This window comes from Lactuca virosa, chromosome 8 (assembly GCF_052849685.1).
Source record: "Lactuca virosa cultivar CGN04683 chromosome 8, Lactuca_virosa_CGN04683_v6, whole genome shotgun sequence".
NCBI lineage: Eukaryota > Viridiplantae > Streptophyta > Magnoliopsida > Asterales > Asteraceae > Lactuca > Lactuca virosa.
In genome coordinates this window covers 91,422,516-91,446,099 of record NC_136433.1, presented here as the reverse complement: position 1 = coordinate 91,446,099, position 23,584 = coordinate 91,422,516, and the positions used below count along the sequence as shown (strand labels likewise).

General features: G+C 33.1%; 4 protein-coding genes and 1 non-coding gene across 6 annotated transcripts; 2 read left to right on the top strand and 3 right to left on the bottom strand.

The window, feature by feature from the left end:
- Window positions 1-171: 171 nt before the first annotated feature.
- Window positions 172-245, bottom strand: TRNAV-AAC (transfer RNA valine (anticodon AAC)). Its single transcript has one exon. It is a non-coding gene; the product is annotated as a tRNA-Val (tRNA).
- Window positions 246-2,558: 2,313 nt separating this feature from the next.
- On the bottom strand, window positions 2,559-5,122 carry LOC145134847 (Transducin/WD40 repeat-like superfamily protein). The gene is made up of 8 exons (XM_079069660.1): window positions 4,854-5,122; window positions 4,554-4,755; window positions 4,288-4,383; window positions 3,846-3,920; window positions 3,601-3,711; window positions 3,436-3,527; window positions 3,239-3,323; window positions 2,559-3,150 (listed from the first exon to the last, which is right to left on the bottom strand). The coding sequence occupies exons 1-8, from the start codon at window positions 4,997-4,999 to the stop codon at window positions 2,761-2,763; spliced, it is 1,197 nt and encodes a 398-aa protein (XP_078925786.1). The 5' UTR covers window positions 5,000-5,122; the 3' UTR covers window positions 2,559-2,760.
- Window positions 5,123-11,804: 6,682 nt separating this feature from the next.
- Window positions 11,805-12,834, top strand: LOC145133032 (nucleolar-like protein). The gene is made up of 3 exons (XM_079067976.1): window positions 11,805-12,228; window positions 12,399-12,520; window positions 12,586-12,834. The coding sequence occupies exons 1-3, from the start codon at window positions 11,895-11,897 to the stop codon at window positions 12,700-12,702; spliced, it is 573 nt and encodes a 190-aa protein (XP_078924102.1). The 5' UTR covers window positions 11,805-11,894; the 3' UTR covers window positions 12,703-12,834.
- An 8-nt stretch (window positions 12,835-12,842) lies between these two features.
- Window positions 12,843-16,827, bottom strand: LOC145133030 (putative E3 ubiquitin-protein ligase BAH1-like 1). Of its 2 annotated transcripts, XM_079067973.1 has the most exons (6): window positions 16,548-16,825; window positions 15,894-16,138; window positions 15,023-15,277; window positions 13,353-13,494; window positions 13,184-13,238; window positions 12,843-13,088 (listed from the first exon to the last, which is right to left on the bottom strand). In XM_079067973.1, coding segments are annotated over exons 1-5 (852 nt in total). In that variant the 5' UTR covers window positions 16,756-16,825; the 3' UTR covers window positions 12,843-13,088; window positions 13,184-13,236. The 2 variants fall into 2 exon arrangements, with proteins under 2 accessions (XP_078924099.1, XP_078924101.1); XM_079067975.1 differs by lacking the exons at window positions 12,843-13,088; window positions 13,184-13,238; window positions 13,353-13,494 and adding an exon at window positions 14,236-14,914 and having other exon boundaries at window positions 16,548-16,827.
- Window positions 16,828-20,202: 3,375 nt separating this feature from the next.
- Window positions 20,203-22,637, top strand: LOC145128856 (E3 ubiquitin-protein ligase RFI2-like). Its single transcript, XM_079063641.1, has 6 exons — window positions 20,203-20,548; window positions 21,197-21,357; window positions 21,424-21,479; window positions 21,568-21,593; window positions 21,668-21,935; window positions 22,056-22,637. The coding sequence occupies exons 1-6, from the start codon at window positions 20,380-20,382 to the stop codon at window positions 22,273-22,275; spliced, it is 900 nt and encodes a 299-aa protein (XP_078919767.1). The 5' UTR covers window positions 20,203-20,379; the 3' UTR covers window positions 22,276-22,637.
- The last annotated feature ends 947 nt before the right edge of the window (window positions 22,638-23,584 follow it).

Below are 23,584 nucleotides of genomic sequence, written 5' to 3'. Positions count from 1 at the left end.
TTCTAAAATTAAATGATTTCGAAGGTTGCATAAAATAACAAAAATACACTTTGGACGATTGATCTTCCATCAAATTAGTTTAGATCAACATGATCCAAACTGGATGTGGATGTAGAGAAATTAGGTGAAAAAAAGTTGGCAGTCATTGTCCAGTTAAAAAAAATGTAAGTTTGGCTTCGCCCGGGTTCGAACCGGAGACCTTCAGTGTGTTAGACTGACGTGATAACCAACTACACCACGAAACCTTGTTGATATCTTTCCTAGAATATTAAAAATTAAATGATGTGATGCCTGTTAATGTTTCAAGTATGCACTTTCTTATGTAATGTTATTTACTCTTCAATCTGTATTTATCCACCCTTTGTTACGAACAAATAAAACAATTATATTTTACTAAAAACAAACACTAAATTGTTAAAATAATCTAGAATGAGCATAGTTACAAGTATCAATTTCCAATTCATCTGGACGAATTTGGTTGCTATTATAGAGCCAAGCAAGTAAAAGTCAATAAATTCATCTTAAATCCAAATATGAAACAGATCGTCCAGATTAAACAAAACATCATAATTGGTAACTACTAATAATATTTCTATGGTTTCTCAAAATCTAAGATATAATCTCTATTGTGGTTGGTCTATCGCCCATCTAAAACGACTTATTCATCATTTTCATTTCTCTCTCTCTCTCTTTCTCTCTCTCTCTCTCTCTCTCTCTCTCTATATATATATATATATATATATATATATATATATATATATATAATAAATGAAGGTTTTTTTTGCCACTTGTCACTCTCATTCATTTTGCCACATGTCATTTTGTGGTTATTTTGAATGAATTTTTATTCCATATGTAATTTTGTGGTTTTCCTATTTTATTAAATTCTATATGGTATTTAAATTTAATAATAAATACATATCAATTTCATTAATGGACTTTCCTTATAATTTCAAAATTTTAAAATAAAATCTCATTAATTTGCTTTTGTTATTTATCTAAATTATTTGTTTAAATTTAAAAGAGAAAAAAAAACACTTTAATTTTAATAATTCAATATTTTTCTCATTTTTCTTATAAATTCAAATTTATCAAATGTTTATACATATTTAATTGTTTTAAATACACCCATGTAATACATGAGGCTCACACCTAGTATATATATATATATATATATATATATATATATATATATATATATTAACTAAACCTATTTTTTAATAAAGAAAAAGAAAAAAAGGAAAGGCAATAAATAATAGGGCCCGCATCACCACCACCTCCGGATGATCCATATGATCCATAACGTCTTCTTTTCCCCTTGTATATCCTTGTACTTTGCCAAATACACCTTTAGCGGCTCTAACTTTGTCATCGCCATTGATTGTCTTCCTCTTCTCCTTTCTATGAGTTAAAGTTAGGTGTTGTTTGTTTTTTCTGATGCAAAATGTCTGCAGTCTGCCGACCACATCTGTAGACCTCTGCAGTAGAAGAGGTGGACCAAACGTCTGCAGCCTGAAAAAAGAAGACTGTTTGTTTTTTTAACATCTGCGGGCTACTAAAATAAACTGAAATCTAAACGAACTGAATTTTTTAAACTTCAAAGTGATTTTTTAATATTTTTATGACTTTGTTATAAATAATTAACAAATCTAAATCAACTTTTATCTATTATTGTATAAAAAATAAAAATAAAAATAAAAATAAAAATGGTATTAATTAACGTATATATTTGATAAAAACCAACAACTTTGATTGCAAAATTATAACTAAACATTATAATTAGGGATCAAAGAATTTGATACATAAATGGATGTAAATAAACTTCGATTTTTTCAATTAAATCCATTAAAAACGTACCATAAATATTTTCTCGAGAAATTGACGATACTGTATTAAATAATGTTTTACAAAATTTGGCAAAAAAATATAAGAATATATTATGATTTTTTTTTTCATATTTATATAAACAACTTCAACGACTATTATTGTAATAAATCTTTATTTATAAATTTGTCAAAAATATCATGTTTGTATCGTCGAACGTTTTTTTTTAAGTTTTGTAATTTTTTTTCAAATTGTTTATCATTAATAAAGTTGGTCCACATATGCGCCAAGAAGAGGATGTCTGAAGATATATTTGTTTATCATTAAGTTTTATAAATAAAAAAAAAACTTAAAAAAAATGAAGATATATTTGTTTTTTTTAAGCTAGAAGATGTCTGAAGATGTTAGAAGACTCTGGTCCACATATGCGCCAAGAAGAGGGCGCGCAGATATTTTTAGGTCTGCAGTCTTCAAAAAAACAAACAGTCTGCGAAGGCTAATGTCTGCGCGTGGTCTACGCGACACAGACAGAAGAGGTCACGCAGATCTGCAGACAAAAAACAAACACCACCTTAGGGACTATATCCAAAATTTTGGGAAACCACATGACCTTTTATGAAGTTTTGTTTAATATTAAATTACTAACATAGTAATATAACTTTGCAATATATTAAACAAATCAATTATTTTTAAACTGTTAATAATTCTATCTTCTCATTAACAAGACTAAGACGTGATGGAAAAAGCATTGATACACGTTTTCACTAAAAATGAATTGTTTTTTTGTTACACAACGAGAGAGTAGACACTGACAAATCATAGAACTTGACATGGTCGTGAAAAGAAATTATAAAGAAGTAGAAAAAAAAAGTAAATAAAGAAAAGCAAAACAGGAAGTATTGCACAACATCAAAATACACACACCACTTGCAGTCTCTAATAAGGTTGATGCCTCTTTTTCTTGCGATTTTTGGGGTGTTTTTCAACCAATGAAGTCGATATCCACGATTGATTTACGTCAGACGAATTGTCAGACAACCAGCAACACAATCGTCCGTCTTCGCCACCTGTCCACCCAAATATCCCCTGTGTTTGGTTCTGGTTCTGGTTTTCATTGTTCATCACACTTCTCATGGTGGGGGAAGGCAGCACACTCCTAACAACACCACCATGGCCACCATGGAGAACCGCTTCTGGTGACAAAATTGATCTCATACCTTCTGCATACCCTACAGGAAAGTATCCCAAACTGCCGCCATTAGTGCCGCCTATAACCCATAAACGCTCATCCACACCCGAGTAGTGACAGTCAACAAAATAGTCAACCTGGAAATGGAAATGCACAAACAAGTTTAATGAAAGTAGAAGGTGGTTGTAATACACAAATAAATAATTTAGAAAGCAAATAACCCACATGATCTAGAGACCAGCTATTAGAGGCCAAGGAGCGAGCATCCTCAAAGTTGGCTTCAACTCTAGACTCTTTCAAATCCCAAATACTGAATCAAGAGACATAAACCAAGAACAAATTATTAGAAACATCAAGTATTTATTTATTTAAATTAAAAATTCTTTTAGCATGCATCCATATTCAAATGAATTTATAAGTACCTTAAAGTTTCAATATGAGTCAAACACCATAGCTTCTCATATGTCCCTCCAAAAAGCCCCACTTTTCCAATAGATGTCCCCACATTAATCACCTCCATCACATCGATCATGTCAGTAAAATCATATCAAAAAAACAAATAAAAGATCTGGTGATTCCACACTTACTGATTGCAGATGATCATCATCATTGATTTCTCCACTGGTGTCATAGGTACAAATTAGTCCATCAATAGAGGCAGATATAAGCTTATTTTTCTCATTCGGTACAAAATGAACCTGTCACCAATCGTAATTCATGATAAGTTCTTTATATGATCAAGTTGTAAATCAAAATTGAAAAAATAACATAAACATGATTCATACTGTTCTTATTCATTAAACATGATAAGAACCATAGCATAAGAACAAACCTGTGTCACATCATCCATATGAGACTCCTCCAAGCAGGCAACCTGCTTCTTGTTTCTCCAATCCCAGAAAAGTATCTACTTGCAATATTATATCAGGAACATTAATGTTAATACTAGCTTTATTAGCACAATACATAGAATCTATTTTATTATTTAGATCAATATGGTTCAGTTTCAGGATTCTTGTTTTTGTGATTATGAACTAAGGATTCGATAAGTCGATACAAAATGCAGATCAAAAGCCATAATAGCAGATTAATTTGTTATATCAGCTCATAATTCTTTGGGATGAATGAACATCAATGAGAAGAAACGGGCTGTGCTAATTGAATATGCTTTTAATCAACCAAGGTACATCTTAAGCACATGCAATGTCACATATAGAACTGCAAACGTGCACAAAAGTGAAAAAAAATAAGATGTAAAGATGCAACTGCATTACCTGAGATTTACAACCTGCAGCAAGAAGATGATCACCTGATCCGCCAAATGAAAAACTAAATATTTCTTGAGAGGGACCAGCATTTAGACAAGACACCTGCATTTCACGTGCAATTTATACACATAGTGAACAACATAGCTTCATCTAAGAACCTATGCATATAATTGCACTGTAGACTGAGATAGAAATGCTACCACTTCACAAAATTGGAATCCGAAATATCAAAATCACGAATCAAATTGTTAGAAACACAGGAAGAGAGAAACCTGTTGGTAAGAGCGAGTATCCCAAGCCCTGAGAGTGCCATCGGACGAGCAAGAGTGCAATATATTACCCGAAAATAAGATGTGGTTAATACTATCAGAATGCTGTCCTCTGCAGCATTCGCCGACGAACTGACCGGTAACCGGTGAGTACAGCTTCACGGTATTGGACGACAGAGACACAGCCATCGTTGTCCAGTCTTCCCTAAAACCGAATTCACACAAACACACGAATCAATCAATTATATTCTAATTCTACAAATAAAGCCGACATGTTTGAGGTTATGGATAGGGTTAACATACTTGGGGACGATTTGGAAAACGTAATCATCACCGAAGTTGGTTTGAATGGAGTTTTTTAATGCAAATCGCTTCGATGAGCTGCTGGAATCGGGAATGATGCGGTTATGTTGTTCATTTACTTCTACGTCCATATCTGTCGCGTCCATTTGTGGCGACTGGCGAGGCAACTGGCAACCAAGCAATTGGGAGGCGGAAGGTATACAACTCCCGGTGTGCCGCCGAGGGCCGAGGGTTTAGGCTCTTTCTTTTTCCCTTAGGAAGCCATATTATTTAAATATTTATTTATCATTAATTTATTGACAAAATTGAAAAAATGTCCTCAAAATGATGTGCTTTTTGTAAAAAAAAAAAAAACAAAAAAACAAAAAAATAAATAAAAGCAAACAAATGTTTGGTGGTGTATTAATGGACTAGTGTTTTTATTTGATTGCTAACTTTTTAAAATGTTGTTTTTGGAGAATTTCTACAACCAAACAACAATAATCATTTATAATATCTTCTTTTTAATTTTATTTAATTAAAATATATTATTTTTTATAATTTTTTATTCGATTAATTCTTTTTATTGTATTATTATATATTAATAAATATTATTTTTAATATATAATATTTATATATTAATAAATATTATTTATGAGATTATTAAATTCTTTTAAATAGTAATTTTTTTAATTTCTTTTTTATTGGATTGATTCTTTATTATTGGATTATTATATATTAATAAATATTATTGTTAATATATAATGTTTGCGTATTAATAAAATATTAATTTATTGGATTACTAATTTCTTTTAAATTTTTAAAATTTTTTTTTATTGGATTAATTATTTTTTATCGGGTAATTATATATTAATAAATATTATTTTAATATATAATATTTATATATTAATAAATATTACTTTATTAGTTTCTTTTAGTTATTTTTTTAATTTCATTTTTATTGGATTAGTTATTTTTTTGGACAACACCACTGTCGGACTGGGTGATTGTGGTGGTTAAACTTCCTCCCCAATGTACGACTATAGGGAGTAAGTGGGTCTTCAAGAAGAATACTGACATAGATGACAATTTACACACATTCAATGAAAAACTTGTTGCTAAATGATTCACTCAAACCTAAGGGGTTGATTATGATGAAACATTTTCACCAGTTGTTATGATTTAGATCTATTAGGATACTACTTGTCATAGTTGCATATTATGACTATGACATATGACAAATGGATGTCAAAACTGCTCTTGTAAACGGACACTTAGAAGAAGATGTCTATATGGTTCAACCCAAAGGTTTTTTCGACCAAAAGCATCATAATAAAGTGTGTAAACTCAAGAAATGCATTTACGAGTTAAAGCAAACATCTCAAAATTGGAATCATCGTTTTGATGATGAAACCACAAGGTATGGTTTTGTTAGAAACGAAGATGAATCTTATGTTTACATGAAAACTAGTAGGAGCTCGGTGACCTTCTTGGCCATGTATGTGGATGAAATACTTATTTACAAGGTGTAAAGGCTTGCTAGGAAAGTGCTTCTCAATAAAGGATCTTGGTGAGGCTCAATATATTCTTGGAATCAAAATCTATATAGATAAATCAAAACGATTAATAGGTTTAAGTCAAAGTACATATATTGATAAAGTCTTGAAACGGTTCAAGATGGAAAATTCTAAGAGAAGATTTATACCAATGTCATATGACACTATACCGAGTTCCTCTCAGTGTCCTAGTACAAAGGTTGAGCTAGACAAAATGAAAGATGTTTCATATGCTCTGGTAGTTAGATCCATCATGTATGCCATGAATTCTACTATACCTGATCTTGCTTATGCTATGAGCATGGTGAGCAAATACCAACAAAATCCAGGGAAGAGTCATTGGATAGTTGTGAAGAACATCCTTAAGTACTTGGGCAGAACTAATGATATGTTCATCGTCTATGGAGGCGTTGAAGAAAGCTTATGAAATATCCCAAAAATCATGACCAAAGTTTCGTTTTTAATTATTAATAAAACCATAATTATCAAAATCATCTCATCAAATCATAAGTCATAGTATCTCAAAACATCATGAACATCTGTCAAATATATTAGAGTAAACATCCCAGGCTAAAACATCATGGTGTGTGCAATGCAGTCATCCCAAACTCTTCCCTTTGCTACCGAAGGTACCTGAAACCAAAACTGAAAACTGTAAGCACGAAGCTTAGTGAGTCTCCCCAAACTAGCACATACCATACACATAATCACATATAAACATATTGTGGGCCCCGCCCCTTCATCGAGCCCCGCCCGGCATCAGACAATGTCCGGCATCGGGCCCCGCCACGCATCAGACAATGTCCGGCATCGGGCCCCGCTAGACATCGAGTAAAGCTCGGTATACATATCAACAAATACACATAGAATAATCACATAACATAAACATATAAACATTCCTTGGGCACCGCCCGACATCGGACCGAAATCCAGAAAGTATATAAACATTCATCGGGCACCGACTGACATCGAACCTTAGTCTAGAAAACATATAAACACAGACACATGCAAGAATCACGAAGACATCAAGCATACAAACATTCCTCGGGCATCGCCCGGCATCGAACCGTAGTCCGAAAAGCATATAAACATTCATCGGGCACCGCCCGACATCGGATCGAAATCTGGAACATACAATCATACATACTGGCTGACATTGGTGCCTTCAACCCGTTCCTACAAGAGGAAAACTCACCTCAAATGTTGGATGCTAGCTGAAACGTCTCTGCTCCGGAATCAACTCTACTTAAACCCCTAAACAGAGCAACCCCTTAGATATCAGTTCATACTCATAACCCATTAGGTTCAACCATGGTCAAAGTCAAGTCTAGGTAAAAGTCAAAGTCAACGCTTTGAGTTGACTCAACTCGTCGAGTTTACCCTTCAACTCGCCTAGTTCCCATGAATCACAAAATTGTGATTTCGCGATCCAACTCGTCGAGTCCTTCCATGAACTCGTCGAGTTCTTCCTTATTAACAACATCAGGACACTTCCATTCAACTCGTCGAGTTCCTCTATGAACTCGTCGAGTTCTTCAGTTTGCTAACCCTTCTTAATCCATTCAGCTATTATTCTTCAAATCCAAGTCCCATATTCCAGATCTGGGCCGAAAATACACCTAGGAGGGTAAAGTTTCCAACTTTACCCATTAAAACCTACTCTAGAAGAAATAAGCTCTAACCCTAACCCAACAAGGTCAAGGTCTTGATCCAAGGCCAACCAAAACTACAAGATAAACCATGAGGTCATAGATCTGGAGTCTAACGACTAAATGATCACGTAAAGTCTTAAAATTTATCCTCATGCATGGCCATTAGAGCTTCAAAAGACCAAAATGATGGTCTAAAGGTTGCATGGGACTTACATGGTCATAAAGTTGGCACCTTTATGCCATGAAAACCCCTCACGGCCTTATATCTGAAGTGTTCTTCACTTGGGACGTCCAAATCCCAAGAATCATATCCTTTGGACCAAAACCAAGCAAAATAACCCTAAAAGAGGATCTAAACAACTACAAGGAAAGGTTCAAGCTTTATACGAGCAAAATGTCGTTGATGAGGCAAGGATTCTGGATCTACAAACTCCTTCTTGTGTCTTCAAGCTTTTCCTTCTTCCGTTGGCTTCAAGCACACACTAAAACACTTAAAATGGCTCACAAACTATCACAATAGCATTAGGGTTTTGAGATCTAGGGTTAGGACAGCGGAGGCTGGAAATGAGGCCAAGAGAAAAGGTTTAAGGTGTTTAAATAGGGTGCAAACCCCGAAAATTAGGGTTTCATGTCTTCCAGCCTACTCGTCGAGTTGAGGCCTCCCAACTCGTCGAGTAGGTTACTTAAATTACGCGGCCCTTATGATCTCTACTCGACGAGTTTGGGGCTCCCAACTCGTCGAGTTGCTCTGTAAAATGAAATAAAGTACAAGTTAAATAAATACCAGGAACCAGGCGTTACAGCTTAAGTGTAAAGTGTTACACCGATGCTTCCTTCACAACATATCAAGATGATTGCAAGTCGTAATCAGGATATATGTTCATTGTAAATGGGGTGCAATGTATTGGAAAATCTCCAAGCAAAGTGTTGTTGCATAATCCACTACATAGTCGGAATACATCGCTGCTTCAGAAGCTGCACAAGAGGCTTCTTGGATGAAGAAATTCATTGGAGATTTGGGCGTGGTTCCTTCCATTCAGGATCCCCTCAACATCTTCTGTGACAATGGGAGTGCTATTGCATTGGCAAAAGAACCTAAATCACATAAGAAGACTAGGAACATTAGCCGGAGATTCAACTTCATTCGGTATAAAGTTAAAGAAGGTGAAATCAGTATTCGCAAAGTTCACACCGATCAAAATTTGGCGGACCCTTTCACGAAGTCCCTTACTCAAGCAAAGTTTGAAGGTTATGCTTGAGGATCTGGAATTCGATATTCTAGTGATTGGCTTTGATCAATGTATTGGTATTGAGTATTAGAACATTATGTAACATCATCTATTGTAATGACTATGATATATATGGCATATGATCTTTTCATTAAATATTTGTTGAGTTCTTTATTAACATGTTTAATCCTTGAGTAAATTTATTCACTTTAACATCCATAGTCAGTTATTATTGTTGGAACAATAATGAAATAAGACTAACATGAATTGAAATGGTTGAAAAAGTGTTCTAACATGTTTCATAGGTACTTGCTAGAGAGCAAGTACTGGATTAACACGTTTAAGATCACTTCATGGATCGTTGTCATGAATGATACTTGATAAAAAGGTAATATATGTATATCCTTAACACTTGAGATTCATATATGGGACTTGAGTGTGGGGAGTGTTATGCTTTGATGTAGTCAAATGTTTTATTTTAAACATGTAGTTATAAAAGCTAATATCGGGTATGATGTGAACCATACAAGGGGCGTATGTAGTCAAGATGGGATTTGTTCATCTTATTCGTTGAGAGTTAGACATCTAAGGCCCGACGTAAATTTGAACACTTATATGAGATTGAATGTGATATATATCTCATGTTCAATATGATGTCTGTAGCAAATGGATAACTGATACACTTACCTTATACACCAATTTTAGCGTTGAGCTTATGGGGAATTGGGCGTTGATAGAATGGCACGGAGTCGTATGTTGTTGGGGGAAGTGAAATGTTGTTAGACGTTCACCACTATCTATATCAATCTAATATGAGTCTTGCGCAAGTAGGAGATTGAAAGATCTAGTATGCTTAAGAGTCATTAAAATGATGTTGCTATATAACATATGATCATAAGGGTCACACTAACAACAACTTGATACAATTGATTATTTATTAGAAATTGATTTTAATAAATATTCATAAATTCTTATAATACATTGAGAAAATGTTTATTTCATGGAAATAATTATTTTACAATAATAAGTAACATAATATTTCATATGGTATGAATTAATAATCATGTATAAGTTTTTATCTTTTACCTAAAAGTTAGAGTTTATATTTTATAAACTTTGTTTATAAAATATATGACTTTTGCTCTTTCTTCCTTAAAACCCAAACCTAGTTAGGGGGGGGGGGGGGAGGGGGGGCAAGGAAGGGCTTATTCTTTTATTTATTCAAAAGCCTTAAGCCTAAGAAAGCACTCATGAAGCAATAAGGACATGAGTGTCTAAAAGTGCAAGAAACTAGTGGATAAAGACTCTGCTTTATGCATTAAAAGAGAATGCTTTCATTTTTTTTCACATGGACTTGCAATGAACGAAATTTGAAGCTCTCTCTCTCACTCTCTTGGAAAGCTTGTAGAGTTTACTTCTTGCACCTTTTGCTCTCTTGAAAGAGATACTTGGGTAGTTGCTTTCAAGCTTAAGAGTTTCTACCAAGACTAACATCTTTCAAGCTTAAGAGTTTACTTCTTGCACCATTTTCAAAATGACATCATCATTTCATAGTTACATGTAATTTTACAAACCACATCTCTTTAAATAGATGGTTGTTTTGGTAATTGGGCTAATTTTTGTCTATTTTTAGATGTTTGGGTTAATTCAACATCTTTGTTGTTGAAAGTTTAATATGTTTTGTGTGTGTTTTTGGTGTTTGTGTATGTTATTGGTGTTGGTTGTGTTCTTATTTTTTTATGCATGTTTTTTTTTTCATATGTTAGATTATTGGAAAGGGTTGTGTTGGAGAACCGGATTCCCAATTGATCACGTAAGCTCGTTTTCCGAAATGATGTTTTCAACCTATGCTTGGGTTACAAGAAATCCAGTTTAGGATAATCCAAAAGGACAATTGTGAATCTAGACACAGAAACACAAGGCAACTTGCCAAACGAATTCTAGTTTAGACGAGAGAGAGCCGAGAAGGGTATATCACGACTCAAAAAGAAGACTTGTATCTATACTTGAAAATTAAGGCGTCCATCTTCTAAATTAGTTAAGTAAATCACAAATTTAATGACATAATCAATGGTTTCCAGTTTCCAAAATTGATAAGATATGTCAATCTTATTATAATCACCTATTAGAATTCGATTTTCCCGAAGACTTAATCAACCGTCAGGGGCTCTCCTCCTTGGACCCCGCTAGGGGCGTTTCCCCTAAGACCCTAGGGGTCGCGACCCCCTTAACTCCCTGTTTGTCGTACCGACTTATCATTTGATATTATATATGTGCGCACTCCCCACTCACCAACACCAAAATTACCAACACCATATGTGTCATTGATAATTTATAAAATATGCTTGAAACGAAGAGATCAATAGGATGATAAAAAGATGATCTGTCTAAGTGACCAAAATGCCTTTATGGGTCTGAGATATGAGGGATCTTGACAGTAATAACCAAAGACTAAAAGGTTTGTATTTGCCAAAGATGTAATTTACTCATAAAATAGTTATATAAGTATAAGTAAAATAATATAAAGGACCGCAAGACTTTCAGCCCCGATTATAAACCCTAGTAAACCCTGCGTTCCTCTACCCTATTTGTTCATCTACGCCCTTCACACTCAGCACAACAAAGATGGGTGGTTCAAGAAGAAAGTACAAGAGATCCAGAACCAAGGTCCGTGTAGGGCTTCCGAAGAAGAACCCTAACGTTTTCAAGCCAGCCTTCTCTATCCCACCAAAGTTTCGATCCATTGTCGATTTGTCGAAAACCAAATGGGACGACCAAGGCAGTGTTCTTGAGAACTACAAGTCTTTCGGTGTTGTTTCGAACCCCAATCTGCTCGGTGTTCGTTCTCGCACTTCGAAAATCATAGAGAGTGAATCGCTTCAACTCCCTCCTCCCAAATTAGATGGTCCAATCTCTGAATTTGAGCCAATGGATTCTGGCAGCGAACTCGAAGAAGACGGTCAGTTGCTTATGTTTCGTATCTTTTGATTGAATTAGCTCGTAGAGATGTATATCGCATGAAGTTTGATTCCTTTTTTGTTGATATAAAATTATCATCGAATCATAGAGTCCAAGGGCAGGTTTTCGTTTAGGAGTTCATTGAACCAGATGATATGTTTGGTTTTGCAGATGTAAAATCAGCACTTGGGAAAAAGCGCGTAGACGGGAAAAAAGCCCCTTTGCAACCATTAACGACTATGCAAAGGTTTCATATAGGAGCACTAGTAGAGAAATATGGCGATGATTATCAGGTTAGAAACATAGTTTTATTATGCTAAGTTTATTTTTCTTGTGTTCACTGGCTTCCTGTTTGCAGAGCATGTTCATGGATACCAAGCGTAACAAGCTGCAGCACTCAGTAGCCACTCTTGAGAAGCTTTGCCAGAGATATCACATATGTAAAGATAAGAATCCAATGCTTGTTCCCCTTTGATTTATTACATGTTAGTCCCTGGAATTTGCATTTTACAGCAAATTCACATTTCTTGATCCTAGTTTTGACATTTGTAGTGTAATCCTGTATGTTTTTCGGGTAATATATGCAACTATTTACATTTCTTATTGAGTCAACTATTATGAACTTTTTTAATCTTATGATGTCAAAATTACAAAATACATATGCTTGTCTGAAAAAGTTAAAATGAAACAACATCTGTGCACAAGGATTAGTACTGAGGCTAGTTATTCAAGGGGTTGTGGTGAAAATCCTGCACTTAAATTCCAAGAAATGCACGTGATTGGGATTCCCAGTGCTCCTTTGCTTGGCGGATTCTTTCTACTCTTTCGTTCTTTAGTCTTTCTTCCCAATATTCAGGACAACTGTTAAAGTTTATAAAAACCCACCCAGTAAGTACCTTTTTTTTTTTACAACCATGGTAAATATTAGCCTAGGGACAATGGTTAATAAAACACACCTTCTACTTAGTAGAATGTTCAGCTCATCTAAATGAAGAGCTCCTTCATAAACTCCTGTCTGGAAATCAACAAAAACAGCCACCAAAATTCATCGGGGGAAATGGGGAATGATTTGTAGAAAAAAGAAAAAAGATTGAAAGAAAGGTTAATTGCATAAATTGTAGAGACATGCCTCTCGACAAAGAGGACATTTTGATGTTGGCTCTGCTGCTTTTAATCCGTCTACAATTGTTACTGAGCCAGACTTGCAAGCACACATGTAGCAGAAGATGTGCCCACAAGTAAGAGCCACTGAATCAAATACGGTATCCTGTTCAGTTTTCAAATCAAAGGATAAATAAATATGTAAAGAAGTGATGGTGTTTATATCAAATCTGGGTTTATAAAGCAAAACATGTTGGGTTTATTTTATCAAAGTGATGGTGCTTATATCAAATCTGGTAGATAAAGGTTTCCCAAAAAAGAGGTACGGTTTGAAATTTGACCTTCTAAATCAACGAATTCGTTTGTATGTTAATATTACTATTATAACTTATTTAAATCTTCAACGGCTCTTGGTTACTACTAAATTTGTTTTTCTTGAATTTTGTAAAGAATTTTATAGTAGATATGATTATTAAAAAATAGTTTATTAGGATAAAAGACACTTACTAAAATAACCAAAAGGGTAGCTTTTGAAGATTGTTATTAAGTGGGTGATGAGAGTACTTGTTAGCTTATTGATTTTTTAAAAAGACAATAAATTGAAAAAGTGTTTTGGTAAATAAAGGTTTTTAAATTTCTGGCATTTTCAAAAAGTCAATAAAAACTGAGAAGCAATCCCCAACATGCCCTAAGGCTAAGCAATGACGTTAAATTAAACTGGTTGATAAGCTATTTGAAACATATACATAGAAGATTGTTTTTATTATAATTAATAAATCATATATTTGAGAGAATTTACAAATAATAATAATAATAAATCTAGAAGATTGTTTTTATTATAATTAATAAATCATATATTTGAGAGAATTTACAAATAATAATAATAATAAATCAATAAGCTCGTTGAAGTTGAAGTGTTATTACGAAAAACATTTTTAAAAAGTTAGTTTATAAGTTATCTTTTTATTTGACAAACATATAGTATAAATAATCATCCATGGTGCAAAATAGATTTCATGAAATACCTTTGGTTTAATGAATGCCATTTATATTACAAAAAAACGTGGTGTTTGCTATTTATTTTGCATAATATAGGAGTTTTCACCAAATAATTGAAAATTGTAGTGTTTTCATAGAGGGCAATAATTTTGAGAAATCAAAACACTTTCACAAAGATTATTTTACGTGATCTATGGTTATTTAGTGGTAGTTTAACAAAAAAAAAAAAATAATAATAAATAAAAAAAATCATGGTACGGTAGATTCCATATTGGTGAATTTAGTGATGATTTCTTAAAACTGATTATATTTTTTCTAATAAAACAATTCAAAATGTTTTAAGAGACCTTTTCATAGTAATTATTCCTTAAAACAAATCTATTTTTAATAATAGCATTTAAAATGTGGTAAGGGACTTTTCGTAATCCATTTGATTTAAATAATATAACACGATGTAAGTGGTGGAAATTGGCATCTGAATTAGCACTAGACAAGTGTCAATCCATCCTTCGTTTTGAGTTGATGAAAAGGAAATACAAGGAGTAGAGTATCCAGCAATTAGAATTTAGAAGTGGTCAATGCTTAGCCTGATTAACAAACAACAAGTGGAACATAAACAATGCACTTCCACTTCCACTAAAGAATGCATGCGTAGTGAATAGTGATAGATGAATAAAAGAAGAATGGAAGCTTACCAAGCATATAGAACAAGTCAAACCAATCTCAAGTTTCAAGGTATCAGAGAGCTCACATGAAAGTGACGGCTTTCCCTCATTGAACACAAGAGAACAGCCCTCGAATAACTCAGAAGAACGAATACCCTTTCCCTTTCTTTCCCTCAAATTAATATGAAACGCAATAAGTTCACACAACCATGGAGACTGTAAGATATCCATGTGCATGCTTTGTACTTGTGACCTAAACGCTTGCCCATGCTTTGAGTAATGTATCTAGATTACACATAAAACACAACATCACTCTTTGGATTAATTAAGTGTTGTTGTATAAATCATGTTTAAAATATATTTGAGAATGCAAAAATAACAAATTTATAACATTTAATGGGAAAACCTCCTTTACCGGGATTAAGATATTTAAAAAAAAACCACATATAACTTATCAATTGTTTTTTTTTCTCCGCATTAAGTCTTGTATGGATAAAATGAGTGATTGGGTAATGATATATGTTTGAATAAAATGTTTTATACACAAGGTATGTTTCTCTTCTAAAATGAATACACTCGATGAGATTAAATAACTGTTTTATCTTTACATTCTTAAAAAAGACAAATTTCCCAATCTTTATCAGTTTTAACAAGATTGTTGAATTTTAACGTGAAAATAAAAGGGCAAATAGGTATAGGTTTAGCGTCTTAAACATTTAGCCAATTTATTATTATTATTATTATTTCTTTTTGCCTTAACCCAATAAGCCCATGTGTCTAAATGCTTAACCTGTTAATCCGTTAAGCAAAAAAAAAAAAAAAAAACCTAAATGTTTCTTTCATTAAACCCATTAAATAAAAAACAAACATCACCTAAGAAAAAAAAAAATGAGAAAGCAACCTTGTCATATTTCTTGAGAATTTTGCGCATAGCAATGGCATTGATAATTGCGTAACTGACGAGGTCTTTGCCTTCTTTGGCCAAAGCACCATGTTTACCCTGCAACTTATCTTTGCACCAAACATAGTACTTGCGAAACCCTGTTGCTAGATGCACATCAAGCAGTTTCTGTGCACGCTTGTTAAAGCATCCAACCACTTCTGACATTTCTTTGAAAAGGGAAGGAAAGAAAGTTCCATCGCACACTAGACAAAGTTGTATAATTAAATTCAATTTAGATAAGATTGTATCAACCTCATTCCATAAAAAAAATCATAACATCGATCCATATGAATCATTCAAATATGAAAACTAAAAATGATATCATCAGCTGATATAAGCATAACAAAATCGTTATCTTCCCGGCTTGGATTAATAAACTAAGGGGGTTTCGATGTGTGTTCTAAAACTGATCATGAAATTATTGTGGTTTTAGATTGTAAATCAATTTCCTTGTTGACATTTAATCAAACACCTTCAGGACAGACTCAACAAAATGAGACGATGAAAGTAAAACGCATCGTCTGCAGCTTGGTTTAAATGCCGAATCAATAAGGATCGACATCTCACATACAATGACAAAACATTTATAGAAAAATGCATAATAAATGGTACCAGAGCAATGATGAGGACAAATTGCAGAGCTGCCGTGAGGAGAATCGTTAAGAGGCGACGGCGATTGTGATCGACGAGAATTCTGTGAAAGAATTGTATCAGTACGGCAGCGCTTCAAGATCTTCTTGAGATTTTTAAAACCCACAGCAGGTAATTTCTTCTGATCTTGCGTTTGCATGTATTCCTGGTATTTCTTGCAGAATTTCATCGTGTTTTTGCAAATTAAATTGGGAATGATGTGCTGCTTCTTATACGTTCCTCTAAATAAATAATTGAAATTTGGCACTTTTCAGGGTCATATGAAGATGCTGTCCTGGATAATTCTAAAACATTAAAATTTCAATATATACAATTTCATACCCTTTACTTTTGAAAGGTAATCGTTGAATGAATATATAATAACAAATGATTTTTTAAATAAAGATGTAACATTTTTAGTATGGAGATTATAATACAATCTTGTAAGGGTGTTCATTTGTTTGAAACGTTTGTCCACTTGTTATGGATTTATTTATAGTCTATAAATACGTATAGTTAAACAACAACATTTTAGGAATCTCATTAGAAAGGGCTAGGGGTGATAGTCTTGTTTCTATCATGGTAGAATGATTGTTTCACATAAAAGACCTCCAACACGTGCAAAATGTAAATCTGTAACGAGGAAAACAAAAAGAGAGTAAGTTAGCGTAATTAACAACGCATAAATAAGTAAATCGTAATACAAGCAAATGAATTCGATGACTTGCAATGGAAGCAAACATAGGGAAGTAAGTCGATGTAAGGATTGATACATAATGAATAAAATAAAAATATAAGCATATAAACATAAAGCATGTATCCACAACAATATCAAAAAACAAAACATGCAAGAGGTAAGCAAGTAACAAAAGAAAATCTACAAATAACACAAACAATTAAGTCATTTATATGGACCTAGCCTACTCAACTATCAAATATTAAACCTCGACACCCTCATATAGGATGTTGTTTGTGTTCTACGAAAGAGTTACCTCTTCTATGATTAGTCATACATCAATACATCATCCTTCTTGGATTTCCTCTCCCCCTCTTACCATCAACCATCATTGAATCAATACTTCTAACCATCCATGATGGTAGTCTCCTTCGGACATGTTCATACCATATAAGTTCCATCCTTTAAATTTAGTTGATCCGTGCCAGTTGCCACTCCTAATGAATATTTGATACCGGAATTCAATATCCCAATCCACTAGCTAGCCCATCATCATCTATGCTACTTCCATATTCCTCACACCCCTTCTTGCTTGACTAACCTTAAAATCAATACATCTTGTCAAGCGTAACATTTTCTTGAAACGAAAAAATATTAATTGAATCCTAACATATTCATATATACCACTTATGTCCACAATGAGACTTGGACCCTCAACCTCATGGAGGGATAACATCACACCATACTATGACAATCACCAAAATTGTCACCAATTGTCGATCGCAAATCCTATGAACGTCAATACAGTAGACTAAATATATAATATTTATCAATCTATGATGAAAATACAAGACTTTATATTCCGATATATAAGAAAAATCAGCTAAATCGCCAGAAAACAAAAAATACAGGTGTCTTGATTTACTTGTTGTACAAATCAAACTTCTAAACCATAATATCTCCTGAAAGGGTGAGTATAACCTTTTGTTGAATTTTAAATGGGTTTGAACCACTAGATCGACCTTCATACGTCATTTGAGAAGAAACTCTGACGAGAAGAGGAGAAAAAGAGAAGAATATATGTGAAATTAGGTTCGATGCACATCCTATATTTGAAACTCAATCATGCCACATAAGATTCGACGTAGCTTCCACATCATAATATTATCATGTCATTTATTTGGTAACCGGTCAATTGGTTGACATTGCAATAAAATTGTAAATGTAAGGACATAGTTGAGAAAAACAAAACACTGTGTCAAAATCGAAACTTACTGACTTTATTGCAATTTGGGAAGACTGGTTTCCTGGAGAACATGGAGAAGCGGTCATTTGGTTGATATTGCAACAAAATTGTAAATATAGTGACTTAATAGAGAGAGAGAGTATCAAAATCAAAATTTTCAGTTAACTTAATGACTCTTTATTGTAATTTAACCTTATAGAAATGGCTAAATGCTCAAAAGTTTGGAATAAAATGTGCTTTTATCAAGACTACTCTCTCTTTCTCTTTACATGAGTCTATCGACCAGAAAAAGAAAAAAGACTTGTGCCTATAATTAGAGAGGAGAGTTGATTAGTTTTTTTTTTCTTTTTTTTTTTTCCCTAAAATGATCTACCAAACTCCCTTTGTATTCTTAAACCTTTCTTTATCAACTAACTCAATTAGCCCAAACCCATAAATTACTTCATTTGTCAATTAATTAAATTTTTAACTATATAAACTATTTTATTTCATTTATAATACATAAACTTCTTTATTTATCTCGTTTTTACCGATGAATAATAAACAATTATTATTTACTTAGTTATTGAAGTTGTTAAATAATAAATTTATATATTATAAATCTATTATTTATTCATTTATTTTTTGGAACGTCTATTTAAATAATTATAAATATATTATTTATTTATTCATTGCATGCATCTTAATTTTTAAATAGATATTTTTATAAATATCTCGGTCTTTAATTAAAAATTTTCAATCGAAATATATGTTAAAATACGTAAATTAGGATTGAAAAAAATATAGACATACTCCTTTAAATATAGAATACAAAATCTATAATAATAAAGAGAGAAAATAATAAATTTGTTGTTTGTACTCGAGAAAAAAAATTGAGATTTAAATCTTTAAATTATAAATTAAAAAAAAGTCTTTATAGACATACTTTTTTTATGAAATTGGTTTTGAAAAAGACAAAAAATCAAATGGAAAAAATCTAGGGTAAAATAAATGGATCAAACCTATAACGAATCTATCAAATTTAGACTAAATGGAGTGGCTGTCGGCCTGTCGCTAAGAGGATCGCCAACCTTTTAGCATGTCTTGAACACCTCCCCTTAGAGTGCGCTAAGGGTGTACACCATGGCTCATTAAAGAGAAAGAAGAGGCTTTGATGGGTTGTTAATGATTTTTTTTAATCAAAATCGAATAAGACACTACCATTTCTTAGTATTGTGTGCTTGTGTGTCAATACTGTTCCCTCTAGCCTTATAGTAAAAATATACACCACATATTTTGTAGTCTATAGAAATTCAATTTTTTTTCCCAAAACACATTGACTAAAATATACTCCCTCCGTCCCAAAATTATTGTCCACCTTACTATTTTAGTTTGTTTCAAAATTATTGTCCACTACCAAAAGTAGATATACACTTTTACCATATTACCCCTAACATTTAATAAAGTAAACTTGAATAATTACAAACGCTCATTTCCCATTGGTTTTACAAAAGGGTAAGAGGGTCATTTTACTTAAAAAGACAAAACTAATGATTGTTTTTCTTAATCCATGTGTTTTTTTTGTCTGTGGACAATAATTTTGGGACGGAAGGAGTATTTACTTTATAAAATTAAATTAAAAAAAAAAAGCCAAGAGCCGGAGTATAGTATACATGTTGTAATAAATCCGTGGCCGTCGTAATCGGTTCCATTGGCCACGTAATCTGACAGGCCGGATTGAATGAGAAACTTTAGTACAAATCAGATTATATAATCCGAAATATTTTCCATATATTCATCTATTTTTCCCCGAATTTCGTCTCAGATAATCTCCTTATCTCAACGTGTTTTCCGCTGATTCGATTCAATGTAAGAATTTCGATTTACATCAACAGAAAATTTGTGATAAAGTCATGGTTGCTTCAAAAATCACTGACGTCATCAATGCCGATGTTGCCGATAATGCATCGCCGGCGTTAGGTTGCTCTTCATCGGTTCCTTGCTCGATTTGTTTCGATTTAGTCATCGATGAAGGGGAGAGGTCCACAGCCAAGCTTCAATGCGGCCACAAATTTCATCTTGGTGAGAACCATTTCGATCTTTTATTTCGATTCAAATTGTGAATCGATCGTTCGACGATTTCAAAACTCAACGTTGGTTCATTAGTTGCAATTTTTATTTTACTTATTAAGGTAACAATAATCGCTAATTGTACCCGAACTTTGTGACTTTTTTGTCGATTCTAATTGCAGTGACCAAATTTATGTATGCATATATATGCAATGTCGTTTTTTCACTTTGAGAATTGAACTCGTTTAATATATTTCAAACTGCAATCTGAACTCAAAGTGTTGAGGATGCTATAGAAGTGTTTATTGGTGCATAGGCAATTATAGAACTACATTAGAATTAATTAGCACATCATTCTGGACTACTTGAGGTGACAATTTGGGAGGAAAAGAAGATAAGAGTCGGAATAGGTTTGGTTTCTTGTTTGAGAAGAAGGGTAAAGATTGCTAGTAGCATTATTAGGCTCATTCTACTGTATTCCATAAGTTGAATATAGTTCATCAACAACTGAAGTAATCAATACTGAATCTAGAACAGGGTATAACGACACTGAAACTAAATATTATCTCATCATAACCTAATCCTTACCTATGAATGTGTTGCATTATTTTCTTGCTACAGAATGCATGATTTAAGTTTTAACCTGGTTGTGATATACAGATTGCATAGGATCGGCTTTTAATTCCAAGGGAACAATGCAATGTCCAAACTGTCGAAAGGTTGAGAGTGGCAGATGGCTGTTTGCAGATGCAATTTCTGAGACTAGTGCAAGAGACTGGATGCCAAATGAGGGCCCACATGACTTAAGCTATTCCAGAAGGGTGAGTTACTTAACACTTAACATATTCTTTCATCAGTAGTATTTAATAACTGAAACTTTTTTTCAGCCATTTGGGTTTCACTGGTGTCCTTTCAGCGGATTTACAGTTCATTCATCAATTGAGTAAGCCAAGTCTCCTCTTTATACTTTCAGTTAATCAGATATGGAAATAATGACTGACCTTTATGTATGTATCTGTAAATGTTTTCAGGGAATCCGAACCTTCATTAAATACATGTAAGCTTTTTCAACATTGATGCTATAAAATAAATAATACTACACCAGTAAATAAAATAATGTTGTGTATGCAGTTACTAACTTCCAGGCAAACCATCCTATGATTATTGACCATACAGCTTCAGCTCCCTCTTATATTTCATATTTTCAACCAAGTGAACATGCTAATAATTTCCATCATCCCTTGAATTTCATATCTACCCCTCGTGCCACTAACATCCAACACCCAACTTGGGGGTGGAACTGTCATTTCCTTCCTTACAATGCGGACAGAGACCATGGTATTCCTGCCACATTGAGATCCACCTCTTTTCTTCATCCATTGCACTATAATACCCAACAGTAAGCTCTCCCATTTTTTTCTTTTCAGTTTCATAAATAATACAACAGAATGGAATGGAGTATTAAATTCCATTATCAATATTTTAAAACTGTTTCCTAGCTAAAGTTTAACATTTTTAGGAGATTGCGTATGGTGTTGCCAGCTGTCAGCAATCGAGGTGATCATGGTGGTAGGCGTGGGTTTTACATACATGAACATGAACATGAACATGAACAAAGTTCCTACAATTCTTATTATCGTACACATGAAAGAGAGTATGACTCATCACATGTTCCCATCATGAACAACCCCCGGGGATCAGGATCAGGATCATTTCATCATCGGACTCACTGGTCTTAAAAAAAAAAAGGTGAGTCCTCCTGTTACTGTTAATACTTTCACAAATTTTACAAACAAAACCAGTCAACCATTACATATCATTCAAGAATATTTTATAAGAGAGATTCCACTTAGATTTATTCTGGGGACTGGGAATCGGGGTATTTGCCTATTTCTTCTTGGATGACCATATGAACATTTCTATATATATACACACAATTGGTAACCAAGGAGAACTTTGTAATTTTGTATATTTCTATGTGTTGATATTGTGAAAACGATATATTTGTAATTGTATGCCCTTACAATGAGGCGGAGATAGTACCCATTAGATTTGATCTAAACCGTCCATCAAGGTTGAATTTGAAATTATATTTTCTCTTTGATGGTATGGTTACTATATTCCATTGTGAAACCAAATTTCCATACACCAACCATATCAGGATATATAATTTCTTTACATCACAATCACATATATACAAAATCATAAACGAGTCTTTGTTGTATGGGTGGCAAAATGATTGTTTTGGGCATGATTGGGTAACCACTCAAAACATGCAATTTTTTTAGGACTGAACTTTTTGTCCTGTTTCTTAATTTAATTATATATATAAAGTATCATTACAAAAGCTATTATTAAAATAAGGATTTAAATTTTTTAATAAAGTTACGTAATAGGTTGTAAACAAACTTTTAAATGCATTTTAGATCACTTTTAGACTGCTCACTTCATTTTCTGTTGAAAAAAATAAGGTTTGTTTCGTTAATTTAGGCAAAATATAAAATAATCGGGACTTTTCTGTATAAAAAATAAAAGTTTGGATTAAACCGTAAACTGATCAAGAATATTGTCCAATAGAGTAAAGACTCAAATTCAACTCTATTTTACACTCTATAAATAGAGAAATGAATAGTTACACTCTAAATTTGGAGTGTAAGTTATATCATCTCATCTATTTTTACACTTTATTTTTAGAGTGTAAAATAGATTTTAGAATGTGGTTGCAGATGAAAGACTCTAAACACTATTTTACACTCTAAAAATAGTGTGTGGTTGGAGATGCTTCTATAGCCAAATTATAAAAGTGTGAGATATGGACCTTAGTGACCTTAAAAATCAAATCGGTCTTACATAATGACCTCTTGACTGAGAAAATCGCAAAATAACTACGGTATTTGAAATTTGACAATTTCGAAGTTAAATTTTCGAACTAAACAGATTTCCAAAATTGTTTCTACCGACATAAACTACTTTGTAATTAGCCAAATTATAAAAGTTTGAGTTATTGACCTTAGTGACCTTAAAAATCAAATTGGTCTTACATAATAA

Coding starts and splice junctions, on each gene's coding strand:
- LOC145133032 (XM_079067976.1), top strand. CDS start 11,895: ATGGGTGGTTCAAGAAGAAAGTACAAGAGATCCAGAACCAAGGTCCGT. Junction 12,229..12,398: donor CAGCGAACTCGAAGAAGACG/GTCAGTTGCTTA, acceptor TTGGTTTTGCAG/ATGTAAAATCAGCACTTGGG. Junction 12,521..12,585: donor AATATGGCGATGATTATCAG/GTTAGAAACATA, acceptor TCCTGTTTGCAG/AGCATGTTCATGGATACCAA.
- LOC145134847 (XM_079069660.1), bottom strand. CDS start 4,999: ATGGACGCGACAGATATGGACGTAGAAGTAAATGAACAACATAACCGC. Junction 3,712..3,845: donor ATATGGATGATGTGACACAG/GTTTGTTCTTAT, acceptor GATTGGTGACAG/GTTCATTTTGTACCGAATGA. Junction 3,151..3,238: donor ATAGCTGGTCTCTAGATCAT/GTGGGTTATTTG, acceptor TTCCATTTCCAG/GTTGACTATTTTGTTGACTG.
- LOC145128856 (XM_079063641.1), top strand. CDS start 20,380: ATGGTTGCTTCAAAAATCACTGACGTCATCAATGCCGATGTTGCCGAT. Junction 21,358..21,423: donor ACTTAAGCTATTCCAGAAGG/GTGAGTTACTTA, acceptor ACTTTTTTTCAG/CCATTTGGGTTTCACTGGTG. Junction 21,594..21,667: donor CGAACCTTCATTAAATACAT/GTAAGCTTTTTC, acceptor TTGTGTATGCAG/TTACTAACTTCCAGGCAAAC.
- LOC145133030 (XM_079067973.1), bottom strand. CDS start 16,755: ATGAAATTCTGCAAGAAATACCAGGAATACATGCAAACGCAAGATCAG. Junction 15,278..15,893: donor TTCTCAAGAAATATGACAAG/GTTGCTTTCTCA, acceptor TGTGTAATCTAG/ATACATTACTCAAAGCATGG. Junction 13,495..15,022: donor TGACTTGTTCTATATGCTTG/GTAAGCTTCCAT, acceptor AAAACTGAACAG/GATACCGTATTTGATTCAGT.